Source organism: Archocentrus centrarchus, chromosome 23, assembly GCF_007364275.1.
Source record: "Archocentrus centrarchus isolate MPI-CPG fArcCen1 chromosome 23, fArcCen1, whole genome shotgun sequence".
Taxonomy (NCBI): domain Eukaryota; kingdom Metazoa; phylum Chordata; class Actinopteri; order Cichliformes; family Cichlidae; genus Archocentrus; species Archocentrus centrarchus.
Window position 1 is genome coordinate 16066318 of NC_044368.1, and position 27017 is coordinate 16093334.

The window sequence follows — 27017 nt, forward strand, 5'->3', positions numbered from 1 at the left end:
CTCCTGACAATCGGTGGTTGCCAGGAAAAATGTGTGTATTCTGCAACCAGTTGGCAAGTGGCTGCTGAAGGTTGCTGGGGCGTGCTGCACCAAAACCCTCCTTGCGGTTGCTTTGGTCACAAGAAGATTGCCATAGTCACCTGTATTTTGCTTGAAAGCTGCCGACTTGTCTGTAGACACTCGCCGTTTACTCTCCGAGCTGTAGTGAAACTAGAAAAAGTGTAACACAAACAGGAAAAGGGGAAAGTTGCCATTCAAAGTAAAACTTTGTCTTACCACTGCAACCAACACGTTTCAAAAGGAGCAGTTGTTATCTAGAAGCTGAACTATCCACGCACTGCACTTTTTCAGGTTTCACTGCTTCTTGGACAGTAAATGGCGAGTGCTCGCAAACAAGTCAGCATCTTCCGTGCAAAATATTGCGGACGCCAGCAGCCTGCTAGCAACCAAAGCTTTTACAACAGTGTTTTCAGTACAGCACCATATAACTATTTAAATCAATTTCATGCTAATGACTGCCAGTAACCTCCAGCAACCACTTGTCAAATGGTTGGCAAGTGGTTTTTCCTTTCCTCAGAACTGGTGGTTGCCAGGGGGTCACTTACCGGTATCTAGTCCTCTCCAACCTGTTAGGGGAATGCAAATTTTCCCTAGCATCCTGTGATTGCCAGTTGGTCAGCGAATGGTCTCTAGGGCTGTGTGACTGGGGCCTTAATCAGTGTCATGCCTGTTGCCACCAATACCTACTCTGTTCTATGCTGGGGTCTTGCTGCTGCTTTCTCTACCTTAAAAGCCATCTATGACAGGTGTGCAGAAGCAGGCTAACTGACAAGTATTAATTATTGCAAAAGGCATAACACCTAGTGGAGGCTGCAGAGGCTTTAAATAACCAGAAAATTCTGTCATACAAATGGTTTATGTAATTGGCTTTCACAGTGCAACACGTAGCTTAAGAGTCAAGTGTTGTGTTTACAGTTTCCCCTCAAGTGGCCAAAAAAAATTTGTGGTTTAAGCATACTCAGCAGACTTGTATGCAGAGTACTGTAACTTAAATTTACTGAATGCTGTCTCTGTCATCGTCATGGCCACTGAAGCCCATTTATCAAATGTCTGCTGAGTATTCCACTTAAAGGCATATTCTCATCTCCACACCTGGCAGAGGAGTCCCAGCACATCCACCATTAAGCAGTTTGGTCCTGCATCAATTCACTGAGAGCATGTCTACATGAATGCCCAGAGACAGAGTCAAAGAATTAAAGCAAAACATCCTCCTCTGTCTCCGGTGAGAGGCTCTCTATTACCATACCTTATTTACTGAGTTGTGTGGATGCACCTTCCCCAAAGAAGCCTTTGGATTTTTTTTTTTTTTCCACCAAAGGCTGAACTGAAAGCAGCATCAGGGGATCACTCCACATCCAGTGTGAGTAATAGACCTGCTCAGTCAGGTCATCTTGCTCTCCCACCACCCCCACCCACCCACTCACTCCTTAATCTCCTCCTATCTCTCTCCAGGAATGCAACCCCTTATTTTGAAAAATACCTTGTCATGCAATACCCTTGAAAAGCCTTGCAGCAACTTCAAAAAATTGGCATGATTTACTGACTTGTATCCAAAAACAAGGCAAGAAAGATAAAGATTTATGGCATTTAGGAGTGATTTAAATAAATACGTCCTCTATTAAAGCTATTTTACCTTTGTTTTCATGATAGGGCTGTGATGCATGCACAAAAATAAAAAGGCCAAACTTGTGTCAGGGTTTTCACTCAGCTGTCATGTTTTCAACAGGCTCTTAGTGTGCAGGGGCATTGCATCATGCCTTTCAGCCTTGCTCTACCCTCATGTATGTTTCCATGTAAGGCATGATGAGAAGACATTCTCTCGTGGCGCAGTTTGAGTGAGCCAGATAAATCACTCAGCCTTTTTCAGTCTTTTTTTTTTTTTTTGTCATCCTTCCGATTTTCTCCCCTTCTCTCACCAAAGTGTAATTTCTCCCCGGCCACGGAGAGCACCACACATCTATTTTATTTCCAGTTTTTGCCTTAGAGAAACACATCAGGAACCTCTCAACTTTAATGAGAAATACATTTTTATGCTTCACTTAATGCTTCCAACATGTCATACTATTACCCGTGTACCAGAGGCAGTGGGCTGCTGTGGCTCAGGCTAATCACCTATACTTTAAAGTCATTGAGCTTTGGTGCATATACAGGATGACTTTACTGTTATTAAAATGGTACAAGTTCAGGATCCTACCCAAAGGCCTTTAAGCCAGACACAGTGGCATTTTTTTTTTTCATTAACTGAAACTATGATCTTTTAGCTGCTAATTGCAGGAAAGGACCTAAACCTGTTCTTGCTTACTAGAGATCATTTCACTTTAATTCTGTCCTGCTTTTATCCTTTTCCTTACTTCTCTTCCATTCTTTAGCTGTGGTGTCAGCAGTAGCAGTGCTTAGACTCACAATACATCAGCACTCTGGTTCCACTAGTCTCTTCGCTCAGCTCACTAGTAGCAGATTAATGTCCTGTTGAGGGGACACAGACTCCTGCCCGGGCCTCATTTACTCTGACAGAAGGCAGGTGTCAAGACAGGCTGTCCTGAAGGAATGAGAGTAGGCTGCAAATGGACATGAGAGAAGGGTGAGGAAGAGATTCATGACAGGTCACATGTTCGTGTGTGAAAGAGAAACTCCTCATTGGTGCAAGAGGTATCCTAGAATCTTAAAGATACTTTTTGTAATCATCCTTTGTAGACTTTAACAAAAAATATGGCCACCAGGGGCAGCATTTTAGCATTGTTCATGTTTAACTATTGATATTTCAATTTTTTTAGCTGCCCCTATTTACTGAAGAGGTTTTGCTTTTTGCCAGGCTGTCATCATAAAGAAGAATGTGCTTTTAAAAACTTGGCTGGCATAAAAACAAAACAAACCAAAAAAAAAGTCAGAATAACTGACAACACCATCTTGTGGTACAAAATGTAATTACACAGAATTACACAGCCCAGCCTTAGTTCAACTTCAGTTGATATCTCTTTAACACGAAACATAAACTGGTTGGCCATTAAGTCACAGCAATTGTTTCTTCATATTTTCCTGATGGGTTTTAAACATCTTTTGAAATTTACAATAGGTACTAGAAGCCAGATAATATAGGATTTTTAGGACCAATACCGATATTTGGTGATTATTCCGATATCACTGATATTTTTTTTCTTTCAGATACAGAAAACATACACAGATTTCTCTAACATCTGTTACATGTAGCTATTTATTTACTCGTCTACGCTGTGTATGACCCTGCTTCGATCAGCTGGTTGTTGTGTGTATTGCCAACAAGGAAGTTCCAGAGTGCCCTCTGGTGGACAAACTATGCAACCTCAACAAAGGGTGCTTCTCCCATCTCTTTCTTTACTTTTTAAATTTTAATTTATCGACTATTATATACCTGTATACTGATAGGCAAATGGTTATTATTGGGTCACTGATGAATCAGTCAGGCTCTAATAGGTACCTGGGAAACCTGTTTTTTTGGGGGGGGTTTGTATTGTGCTCATCTCCTTTGTCTTTGACTTCACTGAGCATCTGTCTGTCATTATTTATTTACCCTCCTATTTAATACACTTGAAAGTGTCACAGTACACCCCACGGTACTGGGAGACTTGATGATGTTGTCCTTCTATATTCATCAGAACTTTGCTTTGCTTTGACAGGGAAACAATGTGGAAAAATAATATTTATTTATTCATTTTATTCCTGTCTTATTTGATGCTATTACAGTCTTGTTTTAATACTGTATTGGCCCTTCACAGCATGTCTGTTGCGGCACTGCAGTCGATTCTGAATGAGAAAAAGATGAAGGTTTGACTATAATGTCCTTGTGGAATTCTGCAACAGACTGCTAATGTTGCATGTCAAGTGCAGGGGCGCATATTTATTGAGATTATTTGACATTCTGGTTATTTGCACCAGAATATCTGATGTATATTTTTTTTCCAAGGAGATGCTTACATAAGAGGGCTGCTGTGCTGAAAACCAAGGCTGCCTGGATCTTGAGTAAACAGGGGAAAAAAGAGCCAGATTTGCTTATTTATCACTTTTCACTCTCCTCTTCATTACTTGGCAGCAAAGAACATCCATTGTCAAAAAGTATCATGTTCTTGAAGAGAGATTTTTTGCTCAGTAAACTTATTGAGAACATAATTTTTTGCATGCATAATCACTACCAGCTACATAACCTAAATAAAACCATTTAATTTCATGTAACCTAACTTATGTAAAGGGTTTTGTTTCTGCCTTCTTTTACATTTGTGTGATGACATGCCCCTTCCTGTGCTATAAGATCTTTTGTGTCTTTTTGTTTCTTTGAAATCTCAAACTTTCCATCTCAAGAGTGAGTGGGCTTGCAGCTGAGGCTGAGGTTGAGTAGAAAGCTAATGCAAATCAAATATGCTAAGATTAGCATAAGCCCACAGCTACCCTGCTGTGTAGCTGAAGTTGGCAATCCAGGCAATGAAAATGACAACACAGAGCAGTGAAGGGTGTTGTTATTGCTAAGTGGTGCTAAAGCTAAGCTAGCAATCACTTGCTTTAGTAGCAACTTTGTTCAATAGCGTAAGGGACGTAGTTACACACAGGAAGAGGTTCGTAACTTGGGGACCAAGTCTGCGACTGCTCGCAGTCAGTTGCCATCTTCAAAGTGAATTTGGTGTGTCAAGATGGTGATAAAATGAAACAAGACAGAGTCAGTCTGCAATTAGTCTGAGACTGAATGGGGTCAAGTTGGGAATTTCATGCGGCCTGTTTCTCAACTTCGAGTTGAGCAACTACAAATGTGACCAAAGGATACCGCTGATTGCCATACATCAAGGTGGTAACTACATTAGAGAGTTACCTAGGCAACTCAAGCATGGAATGTCCTGTACTGACCAACCATGAGCGATTGATGCACGACAGGCGCTTCCTGTGTGGATGTACTCTGTACGTCTCCAGATACAGCTATTAAAGATGCAAAGTTAGGGCATTTGCAGTCAATTGCAGTAACTGGCCATTTATGTAAAAGCTATTGAAGAAGATGAGGCCAAGGATTAATCTGGGCTGTAATAAATAATGGATTGACAGGAAGGAGGGGATAGATATATGTATCTGTACACACATCAAAAGAGCCAAAATAGTGTTCCTTTAAGCTAACCTACAATCACCTTCTGACTTTAGCAGCCTGTTTAGCAAAGGGATATGAGATATTCTAACATGAGAATAGAAAGCCAATTAATGTATTTCTCAAAATTTCAAACTCTTCCATCAAGATTGTGAAAAATATTTTATCATTACTTTGCCATGTTTTTTTTTTACAGTTGGTCTGGCAGACAGACTGAGTCAAGCTAGCTGTATCCCTATTTAAAATCTTTAAGGTGGGGCACCAGTTTGCCTCAGGGGGTGAGCAGGTGCCCATATGCCTCTCGGCTGAAATGCAGCAGCCCGAGCTCAAATCTGACCTCTGGCCCTTCGCTGTGTGCCCTCCCACGCTCCCTGTCCCCCTCCCTCCTGTCTGCTCCTCACTGCTACACCATCCAGTAAAGGCTAAAAACACCTGAAAAGAAATCTTTAAGGTGGCAAAGCAGCAGTTTCATATTTATCACACAGTCATGAGGGTGATATCCATCATCGCATGTAGGCCTTAGAAGAAAAGCCATTAAGCTTATTTAAGATATCAGGTTGTGACTTAGTACAAAGGTTGAGTAACTTAGTAAGCATTTTTGGAAAAACACAAGCACATTATTTATTGTTCTGTTCTGGGGGTGGGGGGGTGGGGGGGTCCATCCTCCTGCTGGAAGCTCACACACACAGACACAAAAACAAAAAATAAATCCCAGATTAGTCAATAAGTTTCTTGTGCAATGACAAACCTGCATAGAGATGTTTTTTATGTTCAACAGTCAGTGGCAGGAGAATGTCAGAGCCACTCCGTATAGAGAGGGGGAGCACAGATAAACAAACCTTTTCTAACTGAAGTGCAGAACTGTGGCGTTGGAGACGGCTGCTTTTTCACCAAGAGGAATGTTCCCTTCCAGGGGGGCTCACATTCGGAGTGCATTGCTGAGAATGGTATAGAGCTTATGTGTGAAAGTGAAGAAGGCTTTCGTGCGTGTTTAAAAATGAAATGTCAGTGCAGCCAAGAGATCCGTGTGCCTCTCTTTCATGACTCCTGAGTCATGCAGGTGTGCGTGTTTGTGTGCGTTTGCCCAACACTGTTCGCTGAGATGTCACGGCAGGTCCAACATCACCATCAGTCATGCTGCTTTGGGAAGGAGCCAGCTCTGTGGCCACTGCGTAGTGAGTGTAAGAGCTCTATCTCGCTGTGCACACAGCATGCAAGAAAACCTTCCCTTTTTTTCCCTTTACCCAGTTTGGTTACGGGAAAAGGCAGCATTTTTTCCTTCCATATTTGGTCATATGGAGCACTGCCAGTGAGCAGTAGCCTTTTGATGCCGTCCAAACATCCCTATTTTGTGTGGGATTTGTACTTTTTGGAATGCCTTTTCTCCAATTCTGCATGATTGTGGGTGTAGCATCTGAGAGTGCACTTTTAAAAGGGACACAGCCTTTAAAAAGTCAAAGACTGGAGGGGAATTAAATTGGCTGTCGCCGCTGCTTCACAAAGAAGTTGCCATTTTGCAGGATTATTTATGATTTGGGCAGAAAGAATCTAACTCTTAATGCAAATGTACCCCTTAAAACCAACATTTAAAAGCAAGACAGTGTTTTATAGACCTGCTTTTTCAGCCAACCGCTACATCGACTCCACTTGGGCAGTGATTTCATTTGGTAAATTGGATCAACAGCTGACAAATCAGAATTTATCCTCTCATTTCAGTGGTAAACCTTTAAGAACGTTTTGAAGCTGGATATCGTTAGATCTCCTCATAAATGGGAATAAAGGAGACGTGTTTGCAGTTTAGGTGGAACATCTGTGTGCTTAAACCTGCAGTCGAAAATTATGAGATTCAGATGATTGATGGTGTGTTGAGGTGATATTTTTTATTGCAAATTAAGTATAATGTAGCTGCAAGAACAGGGTTTAAACATCCTCAGCCTGCAGGTGAATGCTAGCTGGTGAAGCACAGGTGTCTTAAGCAGTCTCTTAACAAAAAGAAAAGGGCATAGCATCTTTGGATCATACGCAGCCTTAAGTGTGATGAAGAGTACAGAACTCCCATGCATGTGCTCTAGAGGGAGAGGAGAAAATATTAAAAGAACAGTGAGTCACAGTCAAAATATATAACGGATAAGGGCATGCAGAATTTAGCTACGTTATCTTGGCTGACAGTGGAAAATAAAACACCGGATTGAAGTATGCGATGTAAAGAATCATTTGTTTTTAGAAACGCAGCACAAGAATGCATCGAGTATCAAGCTGCAGTTTCCTGTCCAAAAGGGATTTGTCATTTTGAGAGATAATTGAAACAGTTTTTATTTATTATCACTGCTTTATCACAACACATGCAGTTTGAGAAAGGCGCATAGCTGAGTTACTCAACACTTCTGCTGATAAATGTTAGACTGCAGGGACTCTTGCTTTTTGTAGTTTGGACCATCATTTATGTTGATATGTGGGGACATGGGCACTATGACCACATCAGTTATAAACAACTTTTTTTTTTTTTTTTTAATCTTGTGTGTATTTCACTGGATATTTGACTGAAAGGATTCAAAGTAAAGTTGAATTACAACCCGACATCATTTTGTGAAAATCAACTTTTTAAACCAATGTTAACCTATTCCTGTGATGTTTTTTATAAGCTAAAAGGCATATCATGAGCAAAACAAGCAGGTAGTGCAATTGTAGTGCATTTCCGCCTGAATTGTTGTGTCAATGACAGTCACACAAACACAAATTCAGACATCCAGGGTTATATGTTAGACCTCTAAGGAACAGATCCCGTCAACTTGCAGGCTAAGGGGCTCGACACACGGGGAGCGACGTCGCTCGCTCTCCATTCATTTCCTATGGAGCTTGTGCGATGAGGCGACAATCGCTTGCCCTCCTCCAGCTAAGCGACCGGCGACATTCGTGCATGTGAAATTTCGAGCTCGTACACGTAGACGTGCACACGCAACCAGGCGACGCGACACAAGAAAGTTGGAAAATGTTCTACTTTTGTCGCTGTCGCGTGGCACTAAACCAATCAGCAAGAGTTTCATTGACTGACCAATGAGCGGAGAGTATGCTACACGCTGCAGTCTGCAACCACTTTCAGCAGGAAGGAAAGCATCGTTTTAGCTGTGTTTGACTTTCCTATATTATATGACACTTCACGCAGTGATTATCGAGTTACACATAAAAGGCAGCCGTATGGGAACGTGTTGGTGCAAGACTAACGTTAAACAGACCGATAGAGAGGACTTTTGTGCTAATATAGGATGAAACCGAGGTTGTCTTTTTCTTTTGTAGCGGAGCCTTAACAGCAAGATTTCTGTCAGTTCCAATAAAATCTTCAGACTCCTCATCTTTATTGCCGTGTCTGACACGGACTGCTTTGAAAATGTCTAAATCCCTCCAGTTTCATAACCAATCACATTTCTTGGAGACGAGTGACGTAAGAGCGCGATTCGCAAAGCTGCCGTCGCTATCGCGTCCCGTGTGTTCGGTTTCACCCCAGTGGCGATGCGACCCATTCGTCGCTGTCGTTTGTCGCTCCCCGTGTGTCGAGCCCATAACTTCAGAGATTGTAAGTGGAACAAGCAGCAGCACAGTTTTAGTTGTTTGATAAGTCGAATGCTCGTGCAGCCCGTGTCCTTTTTCTTCAGTTCAACTCAGGAAGCAGCTCACTGTTCAGATTCTCTCCTCTGTTCTCTATTTCACCGTGTGTCCCCTCCCAAAACCGGCATCCAAAGGACAGGTAAAGAGAGGATAAAGATACAGTTGGACAGCCAGCACTTAGGATTTGTCCAAAGTGCTCCAGACTCTGTGGATTTATTGATGCGCTTTGTGACTTTTCTCTCCCCTAAGCCAACAGAAGAGCACCCTCTCTGTGTTTACAAATTAAGGGGTTTCCCTTTAGCAGTGTAGACCAGAACCATGCTTTCTTCCATGTAGCCATGTAGCAAGAGAACCTTTGAGTGTGTGGGGCACAAACTAAATATGACAAAGGTCTAAAGTTACATCTAAGTCATTTTGAGATTTTAAGGGATTCAAAAAAAAAAAAAAACATCTATTTATGTAATTCTGATAACAGTCCATGTCCAAGGCCTCCGCCTATGACTGCCTCGTGGGCAGGCCCAGATCATTCAAGGCTGGCTCCAGGGTGGGGCCCCAGTAACCCTGAACTCACCAAGGTAACATAGTCTATATCATATTGGTCATATAGAGCCCTCACCCAGGATCACTTTGCATTGGTAGACCCTACCAGAGACAAATTGCCCCCCCCCCCCCCCCCCCCCCCCCCCCCCACAATGTAGCTTCTGAGGCACAGAAACCCCTCCACCACAATGACCACAAGGTAGCCATTCATGGCAGCGATAAGTAGGTCAGAATAGAGCTGCTACTCCTCCACACTAAAAGAAGCTAGTTGAGGTGGTCCAGGCATTTAACTAGGGTGCCTCCTGGATGCCTCCTAGGTGAGGTGTTTCAGAAATGTCCAACTGGGAGGAGGCCCTGGGGCAGACCCAGGACATGGTAGAGAGATTATGTCTCTCAGTTTGCTTGGGAGTGCCTCAGTGTCCTACCAGAGGAGCTGGAGTGAGGTGTGTTTCTGCTTGGATGGATGAATGGATGGATGGATGATTCTGATCAACAGCAAAGAGTTTTCATTCATCTATTAGCTTAAATCTCAATGACATCCCTCTGATCGTGTAGTTTTCATGATTTTTGCCCATTAAAAGTAGTATTAATATTATTATTATGACTGGTAGCAATGATCAATGCCCCAAGTTATCATTTAAAAACCATTAAAAACTATTTTCCTCCATTGGCTTCTCACTTCATGCAATAGATACATGACTCACAATGATTGCTTTATCTCACAAATGCTTATTTTAACCTGCTAGCACTATAATGCATGTGAGGTATTCCATTGAGCTTTTCTCCGAGTGTGTGAACACATAGCTTCAGTCAGTCTGTCTCAGTGTGTATGATTCACAGGGCATAGAGAAGTGTTATGGAATGTGAACCATTGTCTGGGAATGCAAGAGTCTCCTTTTTCTTCACCAAGTGGAAACTTAACATCTTTAAACTTCAGGTCTTTTCCTTACACTGATGTGAAATTATTCCTTGCTGGTTTGTCTTCTATCTGACAGCCAAAGTCAGCACAGAGGAGATTGTAGCATGATTTGAGGGAGGATTCTGGCTGATCAGTAGATCTTAAGTCAACAGTGACAATATATCTAAGGCATTCGTGGTCCCGTTCCTATTTCATGCCCTAATCTTCAAAAACGTCATCACATTATCACGTTGCATTTCACTTTGCGCTGGCACTGGATTCTCAGGTTTGCCTCTGAATACCATCGGCTCACGCTTACTGAAATTTTTCCTCATTCGAACCGAAGCTAAACTTTCAAAAATGTATTTTGGAGGAGATTAGAGTGTGAGTGGAAAGCAGATGGTATTGAGATTGAGCTGCACTCTGATGCAGTTGGCCACTTAATATGTTGCCTTGAATATATAGCCGCAGCTGACAACCTCAGCTTTGACAGCAGAGGCTATTGTGGTTGATATTCACACTGTGGCATGTAGATGCAGACAAATAAAGAAAAAATGCTTGGCTGCTTGACATGCTTGAATACTCTTGAACCAAGTAATAAACTTAATTCATAGCCAACCAACCGTGTGTCTCTTCATATTATAGCTGGACAGATTGCAGTTGTTGGCTGCGCTGTTTGTGGTTCAAGCAGGAAGGAGACAGTGGAGTCAACACGTACTTGATGTTTAATACTTGAGAGTTTAAATAACTGTATATTTATAATTAACATGTAAGCATTATTGATGCAATAAAGATGATTATTGATACGCAATGAGTTAAATACCTTAACTGAAAATTACTGGAAAAAATTGTGGTTTAAAACGGCCAATAAAGTTGTTGGTTAAGTCGGTCATAGCACCACGTATATTTGACATTCCTTGTAACATTGAAGGTTTGCAGTAACGTGACAATAACCACACGATGTTAAGTTTCCCACCATTTTAGATTTGTGTCTGTGTAGGGTAAAGCAAATAAGGACCCAGACACATAGGCCTAGAGACTGGTCTGCAACAATCTGGCAACCACCAGTTGCAAGGGAAGATGTGTATTCCCCATCTGGTTGGCAAGTGGTTGATGGAGGTTGATGGCAGTCACTGGGAAAGTGATTGCTGAAGCCTCAGTCACACAGACCTAGAGATCCTTCTGTCACACAGACCTAGAGACCCCTTTTGTACCCACCGTTCGTGAGGTACAAATGTGCATTGGCGAAAAGCTCTTTGCAATTAATTTGGTTGCTAACAGATTGCTCTTATTACTTGTAGTTTGCATGGAACATGTTGACTTGTCTGCAAACGCTCACCAGCTGCTCCCCCAGCTGTAGTGAAATGTGAAAAGGATGTTCTCATTCAAAGTAAAAGTTTTGCCTCAACACTGCAGTTAATGTGTTTCAAAAGGCATGAATTTTACTTTGAAGACAAATGGTCTCCATTTCCAGTTTGTGTTGCGTTTTTCAAATTTCGCTATTGCTCAGTGGTTAGTCAGCGAGTGTTTGCAGATAAGTCGATGTCTTGCATGCAAACTACTTTTTTTTTCTACTTTTTTACAATGCAAAGTAGAAGTAGCATGTAATCTGCTTGAATTAATTCAAATGCATTCAAACACTGAACTATATCATAGCATTTTTTTTCTTTCACGGTGTCTCCCCTTCCTCACTGACAAGCTCACATAAACTTACCAAGCTAATATTGCAGCCTTGTCTGGTCTATAGTTTTGAACCCAAAATGTTTCCGCACCTTCCTTTCCAGATTGTTTAGGGTCATCTTTGTTCCAGACTTTTCATTATGGCTTGTTATTTTTCACTTTTTGTGTTAGCCAAAAGAGCAACAATAGAGTAATTTACAGCTAGGTTGTGTAATCCCTGTTGTGTAGGGACTCTTGTAGTTTATGAATTCTGAATTCAGATGAGCAGTACAGATTTATTATTCTTTTTTTTTCAGATAAAAATATAGCAATTTGAATTTGCAGTAATTTATATAGCCTTCAGGCTTTGAAAGACAGCTAAAGAAATACAACAGATGACAAATAAAACTCAGAGACGCACACACGTGTGTTGAAACTTTTTTGGCCGTGCTGTGACTCCATGAATTTACGAATGCTCATCCACAGCAGCTCTGCATCCTGGGACTGTAAACGTGTTAATTGCTTAGGCCTGGACGTGTGAGAGGAGCCACATCGCACAGAAACCCACAACCACCGGGCCAGCTTTCCAAACTCTGAAATCCAGCAGCGCTGTAGGTGTTGATGGATATCGCACATGTACACGCATTTATTGTACCATAAACACAAACTGCACTTGCATTGGCCTTGCATGTTTGCAGTGTTTAAGGGTTAATTCAGTTCTCGTTTAAAGTGAGCACAAAGGAAGCCTCATCTGTACACATTTGCAGACATTTTCCACACACACACACACACACACACACACAAGCCCATTTAAATCTTGTTTCTTAAGTACTGTTTATCATAATGCACACACCCTCACACACAGGCTGAACATATTTTAACAGCCTTGTCAGACTGCTCTCAGGAGACTCCTTACCCCTGCAGAAAACGTTAGGTTTACCCAATTCAAACTGTCCCCAGAGCCTCAGCCAAAACAGCTGTTAGCGTGCACTACCTACAGGCAAACAGTATCTCGTTCTCCATTTTTATTTCCCTCTTCCTCCTTGCTTTATTGCAGAAGCTTTATCTGTGTGATAAAATAACCATAAAATGATCGTTCTTACTTCAGTAAACCACACTATCATCATATCTTAGCTTAGACTGAACTGTCTCTACCTCTTTTTCCTTCGGGTTTTGTTGCTCTTATACTGTAAAAGCACAATGCATGGACCTAGCATTTCAAGTGGTGTAGTGGTTAAATTTCCCACTGTGTCAGCCACCGCCTCCATGCATTTGAAAAGTGCATCTTTTGGATTCTTGGTATTAATAATGTGATGCAATGCAATACTTTTAGTGGGGGAATGCTGTTAATCATGGCTGGTGTTTCGAGAAATGGGAGCCAAGTTTCTGGCCATACTGCGTTAGCATTTCTCTTTATTTTTCTAATAGACTTAGCAATGAAAAGAATGTGATGTTTCCACACTGATAAGGTTTTAGAAAACTCTCCTGTTTTAAAAGTTGTCACTACAAAGAGTAAAAAATTCCCTTGTTTGCAGTATAAAACGACTGTCCTGTCAAGTCCCATCAGAAGTTTTACATTAGCAGATTAGAAATTCTCCACTGTCACCATATTTTCTTAACATAGAGCCATTGTACCGCTTCGCCACCAAACCCCCTGTTGGTACTTACTGGTAGTTTTGGACAGATCAGTCAGGAACTGGTACCAATTCAATGCCAGTTCTCTGTACTATACTGGTTCTCTGTTAAAGTCTACTGAGGCCGTTTTGGCAAACTTCCTCAAGCCTTTAAGTCTAGCATATCCATCATGCGTTTTGGTGAGAAAGACTGAATCCAGGGGTTCCCAGGTGGCTCAGTGGTGAAACGGGCGACCACATCCATACGCCGCGTTACGCTACGGGCAGCGCGGGTTCGAGTACCAGCCTGTCGCTAGCTTGCCTGCATATCTTTCCCCCATTCTCTGTCTCCCTCCACTGCCAATAAAAGCTGCTGTGGCCAAAAAAGTTGAAAAAGAAAGACTGAATCCATAGAGCTTAGCAAAAGATATCCACTGTCTCATCAAGCTAAAGTGACTAAACTGTCATCATTTCCATTATAAAGGGAAGGTGAATAACATGTGTCAAGCTAGTCTAGCAGGCCCACGACAGTATTTGAAGAGAGGCGCTCCTGCTGTCACAAAAGTTTGTCAGAATGTGGAGACAAAGTATTTTCATCCTCGCGAAGCTCTAAAAATTTAAGTCTGCCTGACTCAACATCGACAGGAGACAGCTGATGTCAAAATGCATGAAATCCTGCTTTTCAAGAAAACTTTCTCATAGTTAACAGGCCATGTATTCTACAAACCTTCATATATAAAATACATGAATATTTGAAATAGCTTTGTGTTGTATGCACTTGAATGCACCTTGTGCATTGTCTGGTCTCCTGCTGTAGAATTTCTCTGAAAGATCAAACAGCATGTGGCTGGTAAAAGAGCAAAAGTGGCTCATGAACTCTCCTGCATACCAAGCACTGTGGCAGGTGGACAAAATATTTTCTTCCACTGACACACAGACTAGGAAGGCCTGGCTTTGTGCCAGTATTTCTTTTACATTCCAGTTTACTGCAGTATGTCTCCTTTACCTGAACACCTGCACAGTTGTGACTGACATAATTCATCTTCTCTCCTCTTCAGAGCAGCATGTTGTAGAGCTGCAGCATTTGTGGCAGCTCTCACTTTAATGTTCTTACACTGTAAACTCAACCCTATTAATAACCCTTCGTTCTTTTAAGGATATATAGGCAGATATTGTAACTGCAGGCTGTAGTTTGTGTTTGCAGTGTTACAGTTTTATCTAACTGAAAGTTAAATGTTATACACTTGTGCCCACTTTATTGGGTACACCTTCCTAGTGCCTGGTTGGACCCCCTGTGGCCTTCAGATCTGCCTTAATTCTTTGTGGCATGGATTCAGCGAAGTGGTGGAAACATTCCTCAGAGATGGTGGTACATATTGGCATTACAGATGCTCTATTGGATCAATACCAGGAGGCAGTGATCTGAGCATAGTGACCTCACTGTCATGTTAAAAAAAAAGCAATTTGAGATTATTTGAGCTTCGTGACATGGTCCAAGCTGCAAGCAGGCATCAGAAGATGTATATATTGGTAATAAGAGGTTAGCAATAATGCTTAGGTAGGCTGTGGCAATAGCCAATGCTCACTTGGTACTAAGGGGCCCAAAGTGTGACAATATCCCGACACCATTACACCACCACCATCACCAGCCTGGTTCTTGATACAAGGCAGAATGGATCTGTGTTTTCATGTTGAGTGAAGACTCATCAGACCAGGGAATGTTTTTCCAGTTCTCCAAGTTTGATGAGTCCGTGTGAACTGTAGCCTCAGTTTCCAGTTAGCTCACACTAATAGCACCCACTGTGGTCTTCTGCTACCGCGTCTGCTTCAAGGTTCCACGTGTTTTGTGTTCAGAGATGCTCTTCTTCGTACCTTGCATACCTGCAGTGAGGGTATTTAAGTTACTGTTGCCTTCCTATCAGCTCAACGTGTTCTAGGCAGTCTCCTCTGACCTCTGGCATCACCGAGTCATTTTGTCCCAGAGAACTACCACTTATTAGATATTTTTTCTTTTTCAAACCATTCTCTGTAAACCCTACAGATGCTTGTGTGGGCAAATCCCTACTGGTTTGATCAACAGTTTCTGAAATATTCAGAGCAGCCCAACATCTGTAACCAACAACCATGCCATGTTCAAAGCTACTTAAATCACTTTTTTCCCCATTCTGATGCTCAGTTTGAACTTCAGCAGGTCATCTTGACCATGTCTTCATGTGAAATGAATTGAGTTGGTGCTATGTGATTTGCTGATTAGATATACTTTTGCAAGAAAGCCCACTTAACAGAGTGAATTAATTTAAGCACTCAAAATAGCAAGTGGAAGTATAGAAATACACCATTTGAGACAGAACCTGTTTCATCTTTATTATAAAAATAGGTTTAATCTCTGTTTTAAACAGATTATATCATAATGTTTCTTTTAACTAATGGTCATTTTTTTTAAACATCCTGGCAATAACAAGCTACCTTTGTTCCTTCATTTGCTAATCTCAAAGCTGGCAAGCACATTGCTCTTCCTAAGCCAGTTTTTACTTGTTTATCTTCACATTAATTCCCCTTATTCAGCAACCAAAATAGACTCAAGATCCAGAGGAGGAGCTGAGTTTAACTGCCATGTGAATGAGTAATTTGGAGGCTCTTTCAAGTCTCCTCTGCTAAAATCAGAGGTTGAAGTGGAGCATTCCTCACATAGCTCCATAACCATAATGTGGAGATTAATGTGTTTGTCCAAAGGTTGCGAGGGGATAGTTGCTCCGAGTATCACAGTAACAAATCTGACCAACACGCTGCACTATTCTCTTCTCACAGAATGCTAAACCAGACTTAGGAACATTTCACCAGAGCCAAAAATAGATGCTGCACTGCTGGCCTGTTATTCTTCAGCCCAGCTCCCAGACTTTTGCTTGATCTGCTTTTTGCCTCATTTGGCCGATAGGAGTCCATTGTTTTGGGGCTTTTACCTGAAGACTTCTTGAGACGATAGATGCATTATAACATGGTGTAATACCAGTACCTGTCAGGATAAAATCAACTTGGATTTTAAGGCTTTTCAAGAGGCTGGCACTTAGACACTGGGTCTCTGCCAGGGTCTGGCAGTCTCGACAGGTAGTAATTTGACTGGTAAATGTGTCATTATAGCCATTGTAGAAGGTTGGGGCAGACAGGGAAAGAAAAAAAAAAGAGGGGGAGGAGAGAAAGAAAAAGACAGACAGAATCAGAAGGGAGGTGAAAAGATGGAGACAAACGGTGGAATAAATGCAGGACTGATGCAGCAAAGATTGAAGCCCATCAGCTCGGGCAGGCTGAACTTACAAAAAAGTCTAAAAAATGTCACAAACTTGTAACTTTAGTTTGCGCAACTTTAGGGAATGCTGTCTTTCTCTTCTGCTCTGTTAGCTTTTCCAAAGTGTGGGTGGTCCTTTCAGTGATGTACACAACAGTTACTCTCCGACGTCTCACTGAGGGCCCTTTCTGTCGGTGTTCAACCCAGCGATCCCCCATGTGGAGGCAAGACAATGTTGCTGTTGCTCAGTGTTGCATTCAAAAAGCAGCCCTATCCCTATATCATAAGTCACTTTAGAACACTATTATCTCAGGTTTATTATTCATTTAAATCTCAGCTATGTAATCCACTTATCTTTTGACAAACTGTGTTTAATATTAATTTATCTACAGATAATTTAATAAGAGTAACTGGCATGTCTCTAAAATGATCTATAGCTTATTTTTGTATAATCCAAATACAAAGTATGAATAAGTCATTCATTATTTGTCTCTATAACTCCAAATTCATTCGCTGCAGCGCTTGTGTTACTAATAAGTTTGTCTCCCTTGGCGTCACTAGTTCTAGGAAGTATGTGATTAGACTGGTGATGTTTGGAGGCCTTGTCGGTTTTAGTTATTGCTCTCATTTCATCTTAATTACGGTTGTAGGAACTGCCCCACATCCAATTGCAGTTTGCCTCCCCACGGTTTCACAAATGACACTAAACGTGCATCTAAACATAGACAGTGAATTCTTGCGGTGTTTAGAATATCTCCTCCTCATCACAAAGCGCTTTTACAGTGCAGAGGCAAGGCTGTGTTTACTATACAGGCTCACAAAGGGGGAGGACGCTGGGTGAGAAGATGCAATGGGGAGGGTGAGCGTTAGCAGGACCTCTTGTCCTCGTGGTTTCTTTGAGAATGTCGCTCCTGTGTGTTTCCCATGTATGTGCTCATTGCGGTAATGTTACATGCTTGCATGCATGTGTACCTAATGTCTAGTGAACTTATGGGGACAGAAGAAAAAGCAGGCAGAATACGCAGGGATCTAAAAGAGTTCAGCCAAGCTCTGACATTTTTGGTAAACAACACAGGAAAAGTTAGCAGTAGAGATAGGGAGCGATAGAGAGAGGGCTCAGGAAGGAGAGAGGAGAGACTCAGGGGGGGAAAAAGGAAGGAGGGTCGCTGAGGGATGGAGGGAGGGACGATTAGCAGGGAGGGGAAAGAAGCAGAAGCATTTGCCTTTTCTGTCAGCTGAAGCCGGACGGTGGGAGACTATTACTATAAGTTGGTGAATTGTAGCTTGCTTGGAGAAGGCATTGTGAGGAGCTGGTATGGTGTGAAGGAAAATACTTTGTTTGAAGGCTAAACCAAGGTATGACATGCATGATTCTCTTTCTCCTTGCCTTCCCAAAATGCACCTTAAAGCATCTTATTGCCTGAATCACTTGTCACTTTCCTATTTACATGGTGTTTAAATATAAATTTATTCCATCAAATGCTCGGTTAGTATCCATTTGCTCTGCCTGAGTGTACAGTAGATGTTTTTGGTGATTTAGCACGGATCCTAGATGTGTGATGGGAGCCTCAGCAGCTCCTGGGTGGTCTCAGGCCTCACAGCACAGCTTGTCACGTACCCTACCAGGGTATTTTTAGTGAGGGTTTCTCTTCAGGGATGGCGTTAACATCCTGCCCTGGCTTCTCCTTCCTCTCTACATCTGTCTCATTTTCTCCCTCGTTCTGCAGGGTTTTTTTTGGCTTAGATCCCCAGCAGGTTGCCACCCAACAGAGGGATATGACCTCAGACTTGTCGCTGTCAGTGCTTGCAGAAAGAGATTGTGCTTAAAGTTTCAGTACTAAAAAATTAGTCCTGGTTTTACTATCAGACAGATAACACTGCTTTAACAGCCACTTGTTGGTGTTGGTGAAAACATGAATATTGCTGTTAGAAGTGTCAAACACATTGCCTTATCTATCAAACCCAGGACAATAATGATGGTCCATCGGCTAACAGTTATAACAGTAAATTTTAGAGAAGTAATTAGAGTACATAAATACATTCACTGGGGTACATACAGGGGTAAATACATTAACAGGGGTTTATTATAACTTTAAATGCCATATTTGAATAGGGAGATATCAGAAAACTTTAATCTGGCTGCTGACTGAGTGAATTGATGTCTATACTTTACGATGTCACCACGCAGGGTACAACCATGGAGGAAATGGACTTTGAGCGGCGCCGGGAGCTGAGGAGGCAGAAGCGGGAAGAGATGCGCCTGGAGGCTGAGAGGTGAGACCTGCCAGTGTCTGCAAATCAGCAGATTTGCCAAGAAAAAAGGTGTTTCAAAACTCACTCCTCTGCAGTGGCCTAAAGAACACCTACAGTCCACCGGCTTAGGTTGTTGAAGCAGCCTCTGCTGTTTCAAGGCTGTGGTAGTCAGTGCACAACACACCTCCTTTGATGCTCACACCAAGCTGAAAGAGCAAGAAATCAGGAGCTCGCTCTTTTAAAAACATCAATCAGCAAATGCTGACTTCTTTAAACCAGGCTGGAAGAAAAAAAAGGCTGATAAGAAATCTGATAGGCGACGTGATGACCTTTAATGTTCAGTTGTGCCCTCCCTCTTTCCAATTTTCTCTCCCAGATACCATGGCCTTCTGAACTGCCTTTGATTCACTGGAAAAAGAAACTGATTAAACTAAAGTTCATTTCAGCAAATTGATTGAGTGGTAACTGGCCAAGTGCAGTAATCAAAAAGAGTAAAAAGGGGGTTTTATTGTGAGGACTTGATGCATAGTGTGCCAAGGAAGTATTTTCACAAAATTCTCTTCATCTGTGCTGCAGCTCACGCAATTAGAGATGAGGTCGATGGGGATGCAGATATTGGCCAAGGTCACTTGCCTCTTAGAAGCATTTTATTACAGCCAGTTACTCCATCACTCATGGAAAACAGGCTGGCATAGGTCTGACCACTGCTGAATACACAGATGTTTCTCTCTGATAAGTCATCCTTATGACACTAAGAATGTGTAAGGAACATTTACTGTAGTAAAGAACAAGGCCCTTTGCTCAAGGGAAAATAGCTTTTCTTGTCCATGATAGTGAATACACTCGGTAATAAAAATTCAGGGTTAAGTCATTCATCCAGTAGATGCATGCCAGGTTGCACATGCTAAATTGATGGTGTCAAGTGCATTTCCAGTGAATTTATTTGAGTTTGTTTTCATAGTGGTGTTTCAGGAAAACCTGCAGGTCTATTTTTGCTCATTCATTCAACTGAACTCACCCAAATAGAAAGCTAAGAATGATGAAAGATGGAGAATAAAGCCTGACTATATTTCTGATATTATCACTCAGTACACAGATTATGGATGTCAGCAGGTATGAGAATAGATAAGAAACAAACTGCAGTACAGAAATCAGGAAATATTTACTTCTAGTGCTTAAAAAAAGAGATAATTTAACTGTAAACTAAAAGTGGCTTTACAGAAGCAGTGATTTTTTTATTTTTTTACACCTAGAGGCAGCAAAACAAGCTGTGAACATTAGCTTTCTGAATTTGTTCTTTAGTTTATCCAATATGACCTAACAAACAGTTGCTTTTGCACAAATTCAGCATAAAATAGATTAACATTGGCAGGATTGGTTTTTGAAAGTCTGGTAGAAGTAATGTTTTTTCATCTGCAACTACATTTGAAGGAAATGCATAGCTCTTTAGCTACTAAAAGCTACACAGCATTCATCAGCTTGTCGCTAACATTGCCTGTCATTTGGTGTGTACAGCAGGCTTATAAAAGCACTTTTGCTGAAAACAAAAGTGCTAACAAACAAAAAATTAGCAAAAAATGCCAAATGCTACACATTTTGAAACACAGAATTTCTAAATATAGTCATATCTTTCAGATTATACATAGTCATTCATGTTGTTCTTTGAAAAATATGAATTAGTGTAGTTTTAATAACTGCATTTAAGAGATGCTAAGTAATAATTTTTAATGTTTAATGCTAGCAGCTAATACTATCAGATAGTTCTGTTTGCATGTGAGTTAATGTTTTTAAATTCTCATATTATTATTGCAGTCTTAAATATGAAAGACTAACCAAACTGTTAGTTTATTCATACGCATGTGTAGCAGCTACTATCTTGAGCCTTTAAAGCCTAAGAAAGCTTCTAAATCTTTTAGCTGTTCCCTCTTTAGACGTATATTTCCCCAGCTGTACTCTAAATAGCTGATTGGAGTGAGGGTCAGTGCCTCTGTTGGCTTTCACAGCCTAAAACCCCCGACTGCTGGAATTATTTATGCATTTTTGGAGTGTTTATGTTACATGGAGAAGATGGAATTTGGCAGAAAGCGTAGACTAAAAAAAAAAAAAAAAAAAAAAGGAGGCGACCAAGAAGAGATGAGGGCTGTCTGAAACAGCACTGGAGCGAGGGTGAAAAAGAGTAAGAGTCGTAAGCGCCTTCGACATTTACATTTTCAGCTCGGCGGGAGTTTCTTTGTGACTGTTTATTTGGCCCGAGCAGCAATAATTTCAGCTGGCAGGCGACACCGCCGCTCCTGTTATTGATAAAAGATTACATCTCTACATTGTTTCCATTTCTGCCAATATATTGAAACAATCAATATTTACATGCCCCTCTTGGTCAGACTACTCAAAACCACATGTTGTCTCATTGGCTTGCTTCAATTCAACCATCATTGAGTGTGTTGTGAGAAAAAGGAGAGTGCAGGGAGACTTTGGAGCCATATAATAACAGCTGAATCGGTGCCAAATTCCTGGCTGTTATAAGTGTTTACTGGCCAGGTCTCCATGAGCTGTTTCCTACATGCTGGGACACTGTGACTGTGCTTCTTTGCGCCAGCCCCGTGCACGCCACTGTATTTGAGAGTGCATGTGCAGGAATGTTAGGATGCTTCCACGCAGCGAGTATTTGCTTCAGTGTGTGTTTCGGATCAGCATCGGGGTGATGAAGGCTTGACAAGCTCCATTCACTTTTTTCTTTTTTTTAACTACAACCAAGTGTACAAGTGTGCGTGTGTGTCGGGAGGACAGCCAAGCCTTCCCTGTTCTGTCTTACATCAACCTCAGTTATAGCTGTGAGAAAATGACTGCTGATGCTGTGGCTCGCATTGAGCTTTTGATTTCAGTTTTATTCAGCAAAGCCACACACATATATGCTTAGCTTTCTGCTCTAAGGTTTCTCACACTCTCTTGCGCTCTTTAATTCCCCTGTCCATGCTGCTCATCGGCACTGTAGCATGCTTCCCTGTGCTGAAACGCGCAGCCGGACAGGAATGGATGTGGAATTTTCCCAGTCAATTCACTGACCAAAGGGTATTTGCCTCGGTTAAAAATGGTTTTCTCATGGAGCAGCGGTAATACTTGGAGCCTACAGAAATGTTGCTGCCACTCCCTGCGAATTGAAGCTGGTGTGCTTGAGCAATTAATCCCCTTGGATCTGGCTAACAGAAAATATCTGCTCATACACTAAAGTTTTACTGAGCATAGGTGTCTGTCTGCATGACTACAACTCTGAATCAACATTGTTTCAAATGAACAGAATGACCTGTGCTGAGTGCAAGGTAGTCTCACTGTTCTTTCAATGTTAAAATATGAGGTAATGTTTATTTTCAGAGGCCTTTACTTAGCATATCTTCTTTTATTTCCTTTTTGGGAAGTGTTTATTTTTGATTTTTGCCATCCCTCCCCCATCTCCTCCCCTCATTCTTTATGCATCCCATCCTGCTTCTCCTCCTCCTCCTCTGGGTCTCACTGTCCCCCCCTCCCGCACCCACTTTCATTTTCCGATTATTCTCCCGATTGTTTCCCTCTCCTCCTCTCTTTAACTGTCACCTTTACTTTCCTCTCATCTTCTTCCCGCTTCTTCCGTTTGATCCTGCTCCTCCACTTAAATTGTCAACCCCTCATTCTCCACTTCCTCCTCACTCACTGTCTGTGTCCATGCATCTCTTTCTCTGTCTCGTCTTTCTTCGCCCGCTTTCTCCCTTCACCATCCTCCCCTTCCCCTTCATTCTGTACATCGGCACTGGCCCTCCGCCTCAGAGACCAGGAAGGCCTGAGGAAATAACACCCATCCTCCATGAATGAGCCATGCCAAACAGTCACCGCCCAGGATGAATGGACCATTCCCAACATGACCCGGTCCTGCATCGTAAATCTTTGCCAGCTTCTGACTTGCCTTGCCACATCAGCTTGAAAGAGAATTAAGGCCACCCTCAGTCTCTTAGTTATGTTTTATATGCATGCTACGTTACCTCATTCATTTTTAAGTAAGAATAAATGCGGTGTAGACGGATTGTTCCACAGCTAGCAATATGAATTCTTGGAGCTGGTCCAGCAGAGCGCAGGGTGGGGGAGAGACAGACGGGGGGACGTCGTGGTTCTGTGGGCCGGCTGTAGGAAGGGAAACAGTCCAGAGAGGCCAGCGTGGGAATGGGTCAGCATTTCTGACAGCATAAGCCAAGCCCCCACCCTCTATCCCTCACCCTATCCATCCCTTCCTTTACTCCCCTCTCTCCCCATCTGCTCACAGCCCCCCCACACACACACACACACACACACTGTTTTCGATCTTCCGCTTTACTTTTCTCCCTTTCTTCCCTCTTGCCAAGGAGGGGTGAAGAAGTCTTTTCTCATGAGCTTTTCCCAAATTGTTTTCACTGACATTTCTGAGATATTTTGCTGTAAAGAAAATATTTGGACATACTTCGCCCTAATAGGCTCATGGCGAAGTTTAGTGTGCTTTACATGCAGATGGTTGCATTGTGAACGCTGAGTACTGTTTAAATCAGCTAAAATATACTACTCAGCATTTGAAATGCATGTTCTTCATATGCTGCATCATAACTCCCACAGGTAAGTGCGCAGGGTACATATTAACCATCCGCCAATAATGTGCAGGTTGCCTTTATTTACAAGCTATACTCGGCCACCCAAGAAATAGGTGTCTGGTGCAGACTACACTGGTAACCTGCAGCTTATTGCTGCAGCTTCACATCATTTTGTACAGGAAAAGGTGTTGACTATGATAAAATCTGCAGATTACTCCTTTTTCCATTATTGTGCACACCCTTTCCTTTCCCGTTTTTCATTTCCCACTTCTCTTTATCCTCACTCTATTCCATTTCACTCGCTCTTTCTCTTTCTCTCCTATTTTATTTTCTTCCATTATCCACCATTTCACCTCTCCCCATATTTCTGTCAGTATGCTGATAGAGTTTTGGGGACCTCGCTATGGAAAGGGATATTAAATCAGGGCTTTGGTTGTGTATGTGTTTCCAGCCAAGGCTGTGATTGACAAGAATGCTAATTCAGCTTTCAGGAGTTTTTTTTTTTTTCTCCTACTGAGGAATCTTTAACCCTGAGATTGTCGTCGTTGCCGCCACCGAGGACTCCTTTGTTCCAATTTTAGCTGTTTTCTTTTTCTCATGACATTCGGCGCTGTATCTGGGACGGTTCAGTCCTTTGGGAGTTACAGCAGTTGTTTCACAACTTTTTTTTTTTTTTTTTTGTCTCACAAAAACATCATGCTGCTCTGATATTTTAAATAAGGGTTAATGTACTTTCTGTTGCAGGAGAGCTCAATTGACCTTGATGATGAATGGAAGAGAAAAAAGTTTGGGGTTTTTTTTGTTGTTCTTGCTTTTTGCTTCGCTAAAATGTAAATATTATGCCAGAGCTCTCAGTATATAATGTCACTGGCCACGGGGCCGGTGCTCAGCATAGACTTTCCTCTGGATAAAGCAGATTTTCTAAACTAAACAGACACAGATGCACATGTGTAAATCATTGGCTGACGTCACTGATGTCACTGTCCCACAGGTCTAGCTTGGGCGTTAGCAGATTCATCTGTTCTGTTATGACTAACCCTAACATGTCTCATATGAAAGGGAGAGGGGGGGCAGCAGGGAGGAAGGGGAAAAACAGGGGAGCGGGGAACTGTTGTTCACAAGCTGTAAAACCTCACATAAACCCAGGCGGCTTTAGCTCAGCTCACCACACGTGTTGCAATTAACATGCAATGGCATGCTTGACTGGCCAGCCTCAAAGGCTGCGCTGTGATGTTAGGTAGCTGGGCATGTAGTGAGCAGTGGTTGTATAAAGGGCAGCCGGGCCAACGCAGATCAAGCATGGAGCTAAGTTCATAGACGCCAGGTGGCCAGAAACACGGCATTTTGGGATGGATTTGATACCTTAAAAAAAAGAAAGAAAGAAATGATTTCAGTCTTTGGTAGTATTGCATTGTTCGATTTATGATATATAATTTTACTTCTGGGTGTAGCCACTTTTCCTTAAAACTGACTATTGTACTTGAGTCAATGGTTTCCTGCATTCCCCAAACTGACTTTGGACAGGCCCCAGAGAAAGGCCTGAACTTGTTGCTTTCAGTCAAATTTAAGAACATAAATATACAGTAGCTTGGAAGCCAGCTCGATTTTTGAACAGTGGAGTCTTGTGTGTGATAGCATGCAGCCACACCCTGTACTTAACCCACTGCATTAAATAAATTCATTTATAATCCACAGCATATCGGCTCTGAATTTTGTTCTATTAAGGCTATGAGTGATTGCGTCGGGGCACAGTGCAAAAACCAGATGTTTATCCATGTCTTAGACATGACCTGCATTGACCTTGCATCATCTGCTGTATGCCTATGCAGCGGTAAGAACATATACCACAAAATGAGGCATTACGACCCCAGCAGCAGTGATTAACACTACCTTTGCTGCTTGCCTTTCAGCATAAAATTTTTGCATAAAATTTTGCATCCTTTTAAGGAGTAAACTTTTAATCTACTCTCAAAAGTTGTCCAAAGTTAAAGAAAAGGGTACAAATTAACCAACTACGACATAGCAGCTTCATATGTGATCTTTAAAGGAGCTTATAGGTAGATTTTCTCTGTGCAAAGTTAAGGTAGATGAGGCAACCATCAACAGTGTAAAAACATGGACATAGCCACCATGATGCATAAGCAGCATGGATGTAGCCACTGTGGAAGCGCCCTAAACCTGCTTTCTATCTGAAGGTCATCAGATGGTGATAGCTATAGTTGCTATAGTTGGGCCTAGTCACTTGTTTTGGGTCATGTTGAATAAAAGTTTATTTTGCAAATTGTTGATACCTTGTTGCAAAATGGTGTTAGCTCATTGGCTGACAACTTAGCCAATGAGCATGCAGTTTCACCATCAGACCCCTCGTCATCACTTCCTTGTTTTCTTTTCTTTATTTTGCAATCAAGATAAAGTCGGCAAAAATACAAAAATGAGACTTCAGAAACCAATGGGTGATGTCACAGTAGCTACGTCATCTTTGTCACCCTCATCTATTATTGCTTTACAAGCCAATGAGCACATCCTGGTTAATCCTCCTTTCTCACTCTTAGAGTGATGATAAGCAAAGTGGTCACTGAGGTCACAGACTTCTATACAATCGTTGTCTTTTTGCGAGCAGAGGAGTCGCCTCCTGCTGGCTATTAAGAAGAAAGCACTCGGGAGCTACGTCTGTCTTTTACTATCTGTGGTCGTCAGCAGAGGTGGCAAAAGTACTGACATTCTGTACTTAAGTAAAAGTACAAGTACTTATGTTAAAAAATACTTTAGTAAAAGTCGAAGTACTGGTTCAACTTCTCTACTTAAGTAAAACTAAAAAAGTACAGGCTCTGAAATGTACTCAAAGTAAGAAAGTAAAAGTAGTTTTTTGGAGGATGTTTCTACCTGCTACTTTTGTGTAAAACAAACCGAACCTCATTATATATTATTGTAATAATATAAAATAGTACATGAGAATACAAATGTTATTCCAATCTAAATTTTAATCCTAATGAATGCACTCAGCTTGAATCTGTTCTGTAGGACACAAACTGTGAAAGGGAATTTAAACCCAGCTCTGTTCTCTGTATCCTCCATAGTAGAGGGTGACTGTGCCTCCACCTAAACACCAACATGAGGATACTCAGGGGTTACAGTGGGATTCAGAAGGTGGAGGAACCCTAAGATCAGCTGTAGTGGCTCTGCATGGGGAGAAGAATCACAGCTTTCTATTGTGAGCTGCAGTAAATGATGTTGGTGTGCAGGCTGTGATCAGCTGACCTGCTGCTGCTGCTGCTCTGAGGTTTACTGCTCTGTGTGGATGAAGTGAACTCACAAAGATGTAACCCAGTATTTCACAGCTCTCTGAGCTGATCTCCATCCCCTACACTGACAGCATACAGACTGTAGAAATGTTGGATTCAGTGAATGAATCTCAGCATCAGCA

At 41.9% G+C, this 27017-nt stretch overlaps 1 protein-coding gene across 7 annotated transcripts in view; it reads left to right on the forward strand.

Annotated features, from left to right (window-relative positions):
* The window catches only part of cald1a (caldesmon 1a), a 61312-nt gene that overhangs the window by 11159 nt on the left and 23136 nt on the right, over window positions 1-27017 (forward strand). For 6 of the 7 annotated variants that reach the window (XR_004019094.1, XM_030719908.1, XM_030719906.1 and 3 more), the window contains exon 2: window positions 18943-19028. Coding sequence is in view for 6 of the 7 variants with exons in the window: in XM_030719908.1 (XP_030575768.1) it covers window positions 18952-19028 (77 nt within the window). In the remaining variant the exon portion in view is untranslated. Of the gene's footprint in view, window positions 1-17979; window positions 18111-18942; window positions 19029-27017 lie in introns of those variants that run through there. The other variant, XM_030719907.1, reaches the window with a different exon arrangement.